This window comes from Martes martes (assembly GCF_963455335.1).
Source record: "Martes martes genome assembly, chromosome: 14".
Classification (NCBI taxonomy): domain Eukaryota; kingdom Metazoa; phylum Chordata; class Mammalia; order Carnivora; family Mustelidae; genus Martes; species Martes martes.
Window position 1 is genome coordinate 4,405,928 of NC_137902.1, and position 10,696 is coordinate 4,416,623.

The 10,696-nt window shown below is 57.9% G+C and overlaps 1 protein-coding gene across 1 annotated transcript in view; it reads right to left on the minus strand.

The window, feature by feature from the left end:
• The window catches only part of PTPRE (protein tyrosine phosphatase receptor type E), a 35,911-nt gene extending 26,238 nt beyond the window's left edge, over nt 1-9,673 (minus strand). Inside the window, exons 1-4 of the mRNA XM_080823186.1 lie at nt 9,503-9,673; nt 9,352-9,425; nt 7,539-7,675; nt 2,128-2,218 (exon numbers count right to left, since the gene is read on the minus strand). Of these exons, the coding sequence (XP_080679312.1) occupies nt 2,128-2,218; nt 7,539-7,675; nt 9,352-9,425; nt 9,503-9,537 (337 nt within the window). The 5' untranslated portion in view covers nt 9,538-9,673. The remainder of the gene's footprint in view (nt 1-2,127; nt 2,219-7,538; nt 7,676-9,351; nt 9,426-9,502) is intronic.
• Nucleotides 9,674-10,696: the final 1,023 nt, after the last annotated feature.

Here is a 10,696-nt window from a genome sequence, read left to right on the forward strand (position 1 = left end):
AGGTCACATCCCAAGTGTCTCCATGCCATCATCCCAGAGATCCCGTGTCCCATCCACGCGAAACGCCTTACATCCAGGCAGAACTTCCTGGCCCCTGACCACTGCCAGCACCCTGCCTCCTTGGCACGGGGCGCCTGGGCAGGAGAGGGCTGGGGCTGGACCCTCACCCAGCGTGGGAGGACGCAGGATTGGCCCCGTCACATGTTTATACAAGCCGGAAAGCCCCACTTCCCTGCATAGCATGAGCTGGAGAACACAGCTTGGAGCAAACGTGCAGGGGGTGGCCTCGGCTGCTGGGGGAGGCAATCCCCCACCCTGGGCCATCACCTCTGCGACGCGGGGTGGGGTGCAGCTAATTCCCACACCTGGCCATTAGTCCCGCCCCCACTGAGGCCTCACCAAAAATATTGTTAATTTTCAGTGTAAATGTCACCTTTTAAAAACTAGAGGGGTGGGACGCCTGGGTGGCTCAGTAAGTTAAGCGTCTGCCTTCGGCTCAGTTCATGATCCCAGGGTCCTGGGGTTGAGTCCCCCATCGGGATCCCTGCTCAGCCGGGAGCCTGCTTCTCCCTCTGCCTCCTGCTCTCCCTGCTTGTTCTCTCTCTCTCAATCTCTCTCTTTTGCTGACAAATAAATAAAATCTTTAAAAATAAATAAATAAGTAAAAAATAATATAAAATAAAAACTATAGGGGTTTAGTAAGCAAGAGACAAATGGGGGACAGGAACCTGAGGAAACGCTTGGTTTGGACTAAGTCCTCAACCTATACATTCAGCACCTCGATGAATAAAGTAAACTAATTAATGAAGCTAATTAGTTAAGCCAATAATAGATAATAATATTACTTTCCAAATATCCCAATTTTTATTTGACACAAAATATTCCAAAGAACCCAAGCCTCCCACCACGATTCTCCTCTCACTGGAGCTGGTCAATCCTAGTGGCTGGCCTCCTCCCTTCTCTGACACCCCACGTCCGATCCTCCCAGACCGTCCCCCTGCATGTCCAGAGTCTAACGTGGGCCCAAGTCCCCTCCCCCACCCAGCGGCACGGCCACACCACTTCCTGACACATCTCCCGCTGCTGCCTTGGCTACTTATACAAATACAATTTGGCCCAAAGGCTATTTGGTTATTTCTCATTTTAGCTGGATCATAGCCTCACAGGGGCCTTCGCAAAAAACACATGCGAAGTTTGGAAGAATTATTTCTATCGAGCACTGAGAGTCCAGAGGCCAGACAAACTGGGCGGACCATGGCTTCTCTGGCCTGTAGAAGACACGGACTTCACTCTGATCCTGAACATGCAACCAAGAGTCCACTGCACAGGCTGGCTTCCTCGCTCCCACGGAGGCTCTGTCAGAGAAGGGAGACTCTCTGGGCATGCCTGGGAGGCCTGGGGTTCAGGATTTAAACACTTCCTGGCTATCGTTTTGTTAGCCCACTGGGCAAAGCCCACAGTGGGGTCCAGCTGCACAAAGAGTATGGAAACCCTCCTCGGCCAGCTTGTATAAGGGCAACTAGGAACTTTCAGGTTTGTCCTGGCACCAACGGAGGCTGTGAGAGCTACCCCCAGGGCATGGCCCATCCAGCCACATCCCTGGACAGACTGGTCAGCCACCTGGCCCCAAAGGCCTCCCCTGGCTTCCTGTAGTGGTTGGGGTTTCTCAGCCTTCCTACAAAGTTGCCAAACTCCCAGGCATTTCTTATTCTTTTGTTTCTGTCCCTAGTCCAGGGCACATGCTGCTGGTGCCAGGAGCACAGAGTCTGAGACAAGGAGAGGACCAGGGCCATCACCAGCACAAGACGGGCTCAGGACTGGATCCCGTAGGAGGGCCCCACCAGCCCGTGCAGGTGGCACTCCCTTTGGCTCCTGGACAGCACGGGTCTCGACACCGAGCACGGGCTTGGTGGCCAGACCCACCATGACAGAGGTGGCCCAAGGCGCCCGTGGGAGATGGGCATCTACACTTCCGGTGCAAACGCCAAGCAGCGGTGCGGGTGCGGGCCCCCATCTCCGAGCCCTCGACCACGATGCTGTCCCCACAGGCACAGTCCCCGGGACCTGCGAGGGAAGGTCGAACATACTCCCAATGCTACCCATCATGCAAGAAAGGTAAAATCTTACTGGGAAGGATGTTAGGATATCTGTTTTTTTCTCTGTTTTCTTCCTTATTGGCCTGTTCAAAAGTTCCTTGTATGTGTCCAGATGGCAACGACTAGAAAAGAAAACACAGTTAGCATGAGAAGGGCCTGGATCCAGACACCGTGTGCATGTCAGCTGCCCTAACGAGCGCGGGCAGGGGGAAGACTCCGTCTGGACAACCCCCAACCCTGCCCCCCAGTCTGCGGCCCTCTCTGCCCGTGGGCTGTGCCGGGCGCTGGGCAGAGCCGTGACGAAAGGCACTCTGGCTAGCAGGCCAAGGGAGCCGTGGACACAGTGCTGACCCCATGGTTGGACCCGAAGACACATGAAGGCAGGGACTTGCCCAGGCACTGTCACCCAGTCCCCTGGAGCCAAGAGTCCGGGCCCAGAACAGGCCCACTACAAATCCGGCCGATCACAGGAGAGCCTGGGACCAGGAGAGGGCAGAGCAAGGGCGTCTGTGCAGAGGGGCTGGGAAGGTACGCTCTGCCTCTGGGGCTGGTCTGAGGGCTGAGCACAGTGATGCACCAGGAACTCAGCCATGGGGCCCCTGCTTGCGATGCCGTGTGCTTATAGTCCAGCAGTGAGAGCTCAGAGGGGGCCCCGCGGCGACTGCCGACCCCAGCCCCACCCGAGACAAGCACAAAGATCCCCAGGGGGCCTGTGTGCACCCTTGGCTTCCAAAGCTGGCCTTGGACGACGACACGAAGGGGCCACTCGGACCCTGTAACCGCTGTGCCACTCGGTGGACGGGAACCCGGCCTCCCTGACTTCCATTCCTTGACCAGTTGGGGTCCCTCCCATCCTGCCGGCTCCGGCTGTGCTCCTGCATTTGGGGGCTGCTGGGCCATCCTCTGCACTCAGATGAGCCCCCTTGCAGTGCACAGAGGGAAAGAGCCTTTTGAAACCCCACATCATGCCTTTCAACATTAACCTAAACATTGACCGGACCAGGAACCCTAGGAATTCAAGCACTAGGTGAGTATTTGCAGCATCTTCGGTGTGCCAGGCCCCATAGGAGGAGCTGGATCAGGGGCCCCAGCCGTCACAAGCCATCCTGAGATGACACGAGCGTCACCTCTATTTTACAGATGAGGAAACTGCCCCCCAAGGCTGCTGGAGATGCGACCAGAATCCCCCGGCTTGCAAGGGGCAGACATGGGGTCGGGGCCTGCTGTCTGGCCTGGAGCTGGCACGAGGCCACGAGGAGGATGCTTCCTTCTTCAAGTATGAAGTCCCAGGGGCATGGGGGTAGGGCTCACAGTGCAGCCCAGACTCTAGGCTTGCTCACCCCGTGAGTCAGGAGGGATGAACCTACCACGCACAGGTGCCCAGAGCCTCCCTCTCCCGGATTACAGGGCTTTTCCATCCCTGACTCAGCCCCTGCCAGCCAGTGTCATCTTTTCCCCGTTTTGGGGTCATCACACTGGCTGGCCATGGGCAGAGGACCTGCCAGGGCCGGTGTGGAGGCCAGCCTGGGAGGGGGCAGACAGTGGGCGGGGTACTTGGGATCAGCACCTTCTCTGCCTGGAGTTTCTGATTCTTATCAAAGCTGTCTTGACACTGACTTCCTGGACCCGCCCTGGACAGGGAATTGGTGATTACGTTCTACAGACTTCTCATTGTCTACACCTGAAAGCTGTTTTTGACCTCAGCCCTGAAAATGAAAATGAGGTATATTACTATAAAGGCGGGTACATGATGTCACGGGTTCGTCAAAACCCACACGATGGATGACGCAGGAACCCGAGCTGTGGACTTGAGAGCACGACAACACGTCAGCGTGAGTCACCGTCTGGGACGCACCGGGCAAGAGCAGCCGGGGAGGCTGTGTGCGGGGAGGGCCGGGCACACGGGAACCCTCTACCCGATGCACGAGTTTTCTGTAAGCCTCAAACCGCTCTACAAATCAAAGTCTATACGAATAATACATTAAAAAGACAAAGAAAAAGAGGACCCGGATGCCTCCCTCTTCCTCGGAAGGTGAACGGCTACAGCGTGGTGGGTAGAGAGGCCGGAGGGGTCTCGGGGGCGAGCGTGGACCCAGCCCTGCCACCCCTCCCCACCACAGGGACCTGAGACCTGGAACACGGAGCGGGGGTGGCGACACTGGCTTCGTGGGCAGCGCAGAGGGGCACCTGGCGTGAGAGGCCCGGTGCTCTGCGTAGGGAACACGTCTCCGTAGCCCAACACACAGAGTAACAGCCGAGAGGGGCCGGCTCATCCCTTTCTCCTGCTGTCCGTGTGCCCGTGGACCCGCGACCCCGAGCTGCTCATACGGCACAGGGGAAGCAGGACAGCCCCCGGGGGAAGGCTCCGCCGTAACTGGGTCACCCCTGCGGCGCCGGGCGTGAGCCACACACGTGGTAATTGGTCACCCAATACCGTGTGACTGATCGTCCAGTTACATACGCTGGCCGAAGAGGGTTTGTTTGCTCCCGCGAGGTGAGATTTCATGTCCGTGAACACACGGGAGGAGCCCCAGGTCCCGCCCCTTCCCCATCCTCCCTGCTTGGCATTTGGGCAGGTGGGGAGAAGGGCAGAGAGGTGCCAGGTGGGAGCTGTGCCAGCAAGCTCTGGGGACAGGTCTGGTTTGCATGCCCTGTCCGGCCCTCTCCTAGCGGCCCCGCCCCTGCGCCTTTCCACAACGGTAATGACAGGCTGCATCCGGGCCTCGGCTTGGGCTAGCCTGCTGGTCTGAGACTGGGAAGACTCTGTCCGGGGAAGTGGGCTATTCAGGGTCTGAATGGCACTCCCTTGATGGGGTTTAATTGAGAGCCTGGAACAGATTTCCCTGGGGGAGCTCTCGTGCGTGGCAGGGTGGAGACTGAGGTTGGGGGTTCCCAGGAGGGGTCCTCGGAAGCATGGCAGCCCCAGCCCCCTCCTGTGCAGACACGCAGCTAAGCTAGGCCCACGACTACTTCTCTTACACGTTAGGACACTCCAGGGGATGTCCTGTGGCAGGCAGCATCCTTATTTTATGGGTGAGTAAACTGAGGCAGGCAGAGCTTAAGTAATGGCCCAAGCCCTCCAGGCTGGTAAGAGACGAGCTGGGCCAGGAATCTGGGCAGGCCAAAGCCAGCATCCCCTCCCTGAGGGCTCCACCGAGCGGACCCTGGTGCCAAACGCTTTCAGTCCACTGAAGCTCTGGGTTGGCAAATAAACACATCCAAACTCGTCTGGGTGGACGGCTCTGAGACTCGTCTGTCCCTTCCACAGTTTCTGGGACTGGAACTCAGGACAGCGGGTGCCAAGGAGGGAGATGAGATGTAGTCGTCCAGCTCAAGTGTGGAGCCAGGCCTGGGCTGGTCCTGGCAGGCTCCGGGGCCCTGACAAGGGGGAAGCCACATAAACGTGGCTGAGGACCCGGCTGGCTCCCACTCGTGAGAGGAGCAAACTGGGGTCCAGAGAGTCCCGGCAGCTCGCCCCAGGTCCCCCAGCGCCAGGCCCAGGCCCTCCTCCCCTCTGCTTATCTGCCCACCCTGCCCTGCACCGAGGCCTCCAGGGGGCCATCGGGAAGCCGCTTGGTGGGAGGGGTGGGGCAGGGCGAGAAGCGTGAGGCACCCAATTTAAAGTGGTGCCCCCAAAACTGCCCAAAAAATCAAGTAAAATAATATTCAAATGCATTTGAATATTTAATTTCTTTCTAAACTCAAAATCAAAGCCAAAAAGTAATTGTTGATGACCCAATCATGAAACTTTTCTATACTGTCAGGATGGGTGACAGTGCGGAGACAGGCCACGTCGGAGCAACCCGTCGGCATGACCTCGTCTTTATTTGCAATTGTACTATTTCACCCAGCATGGATTGTTCACTCTGATTTTGATATTTGCTTGTTGTCTTAAATATTATTTCTCCTGAGGAATGGAGGTTTCTTTGTGCCTGGGGCATTGGCCTCACCTGCCTGACCCTATTTCCGGCCTGCTCTGTCGGAGTGGCCCTCACTCCTCCCCGAGACGGCAGCAAAGCCCGCTGCTTCTGACTCACAGCTTCCTGCTGGCACGGCCGCCCCCAAACGGCGTGCAGAAACCCAAGTGCGAGGGCAACTGGGACCAGGCAGGAGGGGCAAAGTCTGCTGCAAACCCGGATAGTTCGGACGTGGAGAATTCACTCCGCTTATGTGGCTGACAGATTGCAAAACAATATGGCTTAGAGCTGTCTTTCAATATGACCTAATTTCTCAAAAAAAAGTGTGTGGGGGGGATACATTTGGAAACAATTAAAAGGAAGCCGGATAAAGGCGGACAAGGCGTGGGTTAAAAAACAAGCCAAGTGCAGGTGAAATGCTCTGTCACCTCCCAGGCCCTCACCGGACGCTTCCTTGTGACGCGTCCCCTGGGCTGAAGCAGTGTCATCTTTGGGTAAAACGACCGCACAACGCTTTGCTCTTTACGAAGCCTGCTGTCGGGGCCTCGCAGGGAGCCGTGAGGTCCCGAAGACGGGCCCCTCTGCTCCCAAGACGCACCCCCACGGTGGAGGCCAGCGGAGCAAACGCAGCGGACCCCCGGGCCACAGCCGGTCAGCTCGGCCGCTCCTCCTGCAACCTCCACGCTCGGCACACGGCCGTGCACAACACGAGGAAAATGCATAAAACAAAACTCAAAACACAGTCAGGGATCAACTCTGAGCAGCTAAACCCAAGGAGACTCTTCCCAGTGTCTGTGTTACCCACCCCCCACCCCCCGTCTCTCCAACACGTTCAAGAGTCACAGGACATTGACTATAACACGAGCAACACAAGAGCAGCATGGTGAACGCACGTCCGTACTTTGTGTTGAGAGTCAGGAGAATTGGTTTGCTACCATGGGGACTGTCCCGACAGGCATCTCTGAGGTCACAGAGAAGGTCACAGTAGCCGAATGAAGGCAAGGGGTTGGAGCAGACCTCAAACCAAAGGGCTCTCAGAGGCAGACTTCATGCCCCCCCACCCCCCAGAGCCCCACGACTGCTTAATTCATGCTCTGAGCAGGGGTCAGAAGAGGGATATTTCCTTTGCCAGTGAGATGCGTAAGCTCTTTGAAGCCCATGAAAGGTGGGGCGGGGCTCCCCGCTTTCAACACGGGACTGTCCCACTGCCACCTGCTCAGGCCCTGGTCCTCCATGTTCACAAGACTCCTGAGTCTCCGTCATGCTAGATTTTAGGATAAGGCAGTCGGAGTGTGAGCGCTGAAAGGAGCCTTCGGGAACATCTCCCTCAAGAGTCCCATCTTAGGAATGATCAACAAGGGTGGGGAGGCGTCCAGCAGCAAAAATCAGTTCTCCAGAAACCCACTTCTGGAGCAGGGTCATGACTGGTGCAAGAGGTCCCGTCTTCGGGCAATGGATCCTGAAATACGGTACCACCTGTCCGCGTATTCGACCCAGGACAAGAAGACACTCACTCCCCACTCACATTGAACTCCTCGCGAAAGCGTTTGCAGTCATCTGCGGAGCGGACTCGGATCTCCTCCTCCAGGTGTGCCACAGGGATGGGAAAGTACTTCTTGGGCCCGGAGGGGGACCTGCTGAGAAGCATCACTCTTTGTTGCTCTGTGGGACCAAAAGAAACATGGGGGCCACTGAGCCATATTGGAGGACAGCTGACTCCTTAACCAGATAGACTGACAGCATTCCTGGAGGAAAGACACAGCTGGCGGGGGGAGGGGGGAGGGGGGCGGAGCTCACTGCTCTTAGATCAGGTAGCCCGGGCTGCAGGGGAGAAGGTGTGAGCACCTGAGTGCGGAGATCTGTCCCCTGTGATACACCCAAGCCGTTCCTCGGGGGCGGGGGGTGACCAGCTCCCACCCACCACAGACGCCTTATCTCAGTCCCCTGGCCTCAGCTCCTTCTGCAAAGGATTTGGGCAGTTTGCCTGTCAGCTCAATGTTCCAGGATCGAAATAAGGAGGATGATTATGTAAATAAACTAGCAAGAATCATTTTGGTTCGAGTTGGGAAGAGACCGGGAATCGGTTAGGATATGAGTCTCCATCAGCCTTGTCTTCTTTGTGACACGCACGGTCCTGGATGCGGACAGCCTGTAGGCTCCAGCAGAAACAAGGCAAACACTGCCCTTGCTCGGCAGCGAGCGCACAGGGAGGCCCGGGAAGGGCTGGCTGCAGGGCAATTCCTGGACAAATTCCTTCCATCCACTCAGAGTGAGACAAACGGAGAAATCCCTGGCATGTGCTCCCCTCCCTGGAAAATGCGCCAATATTCTCGACACGGTTAACACGGAACCTCTGCTGTCATGCCTGCCGAGGGCCTGTCCCCACCTGCAGCGTCTTCGGCAGCCCAGCCAAGAACTCCTCCCCGGGCTCATTCCTCGGAGAGAAGATGTGTCAGGAGTCTGCCGGGGGCCTCCGGGGCTCACCAGCCACACCTTCTTCCCTCCCATTCAGGCTGCTCAAAGGTGCAGGGCAGGGAGATGGGGCAGGAAGGGGGCCCCCAGAGGCCACGTTAGCACCTAACAAGGTGTGCTGCGGCCCCAAGCCTGAGAAACTGCCCTCCAGCGCCCCCAAGTCCGTCTCTGCTGCCAGTCCTGCCACCGCGTCTGAAGTCTGACAGCGTGTTTGTTCCCTCCTAGCGGGGAGCAAGCCGGCAGCAAGCGACCGGAGGAAGTGACAGCCACTGGTGTGAACCAAGACTTTTGAAAACTTTTGCCTCACACAACTTTCTCGGCCATCTGGATGGGGGGGGGGGGGGGCAAGAACCAATGTGCCTTGTAAGTTGCATTAACACTTTCTGAACTGGACTCAGCGCGGAGAAAGAAAGGTCTGGAAGGCCCGCCGCCGACGGCAACCACGCCCGCTACACATACACACATGTCGGCTCCCTTTTTGCATCGCGATCCGAAAACAGTGCAAATTTCAGGGAAACCCTTCGGAGCGCTTTAGAGTAAGAGCCAGGCCATCTCGTCCTAGAAGGAGCGTGAGGGCTTACTGAAAAACGTTACATGTCAAAACCCTGTAAAAAACGACAGGATGTGAACAGCGTTTCCAACAAAGCCACAAACTGAAAGCAAGTGTCTGTTTCCCACCAGAGAGAAATGGAGAAAAGTCTTGAAATGGTAAAATTCTACCATCGTAAAGGCTAGCGTCAAACCAGGGAGAGCGAGACGGGAGTCTCAAAGCTGAGGGAGTTTAACGTTTAAAACAAAAGGCAGACAACGGCCCCCAGTGAGGTCAGGAAGAGCGCAACCCCCGCCCCCGCCCCCGCCTCCCGTACCTTGTTCTTCCAGGATCCCGTTGGGCATCTTCTTGTCATTGGCGCTGACCACAGCTTTCCTCTGCTTCCTGAACCTTGGAGACACAGACCGGTTAGCCCCGGGCCCGGGGGCATTTCCCAGACCACAGGGACCTTGCGCGGCGATACCCACCAGGTGAGCCGGGAGAAGCTCTTCCTGCTGCTCATGGCTGGGCCGAGCCACCCTGGCCTCCGGTCCCCAGCCCCGTGGGTCCCCAGCCCCTCCCGTCACCAGCCCCGCCACCCTCTGTCTGGGCCCACACCCGCCCTGCAGCCTCGAGCAGCTCATTTCCTCTTCAGAGCTGGTCGGGGCAAGTCCGCCTGCGCCCCAGGGACACTCCTACCTGAAGAAGTAGGCGGCGAGGAGCAGAAGGAGGACGAGCAGCATCAGAGGTAACAGAAGCCAGGCCAGCAGCGGCTGCGGCGTGCCCGGGGCAGGAGGGCCTGCGGGTGGAGCCGGGCCCCATCGCAATGGGAGACCCCAGGCAAGGACTCAGATAACAGGGAAAGCGGGGTTTGGGCAAGGAAAGATCCCCAACACTAGGCTGCACTTTACAGTTTGCAAATTTGTTGCCCCTCCGTCCCATTAAAACTTCTTCCCTGACACCAGAACCGTCTTCAGCTCTTCTTGGACCCCAGCACCACACTTGAGAGCCTGCAAAGGCCGCCACCGGCCCCGTCCGCCGTGCTCCCCATCGAAGAGATGAGTGGTGTTGGTCCACGGAAGGGAGCTTGAACTTAGGGCCTGGTGGCTTCATCCCAGACTCGCTGGGGAGGGCCAGTGAAGGCACAGTGGGGAGCCCCTGACCCTCAAGTAACCTGTTTCCCTGCGTTCCTGGGGCACCTGCCTCTCCCCATCATGGGGAAGTAGAGGACGGTGGGGGATGAGCTGCCCACCGTTCTGTTCTGAGGACAGCGTGGGGAGCTCCCAGGGCCTCGGGCAGGAGCTCAGGGCACGGGGTGCAGCCTGGGCCTTGGGTCAGATGGTCTGTGGCCAGGCCACGATCAAGTCTTCCGGAACTTCGAGCTCCCAGTCCTACTGGTCCCGGCTGACTTTCCTCATTCAGAAGGTCGCATGTCCTCGGACCAAGAGCAGCTGCCTTGTGGCTCCCTGGGACCGGCCCAGCGAATCCCGATCCTGAGGGGCTCTGGTGGCCTCGCTCCCACCCCTCCCCCTGAAGTTCTGCCTGAGCCCCTGCCACCCCAGACTGCCGTGCCGCCCTCTCCTCATCAAAATGGACCAGCTCCCAAGGAGCATAGCAAATGCCTCCTCCTCCAGGAAGCCTACTTGGCTTTCCTCCTGTGGATCCCAGAGGCTCTCTATAAG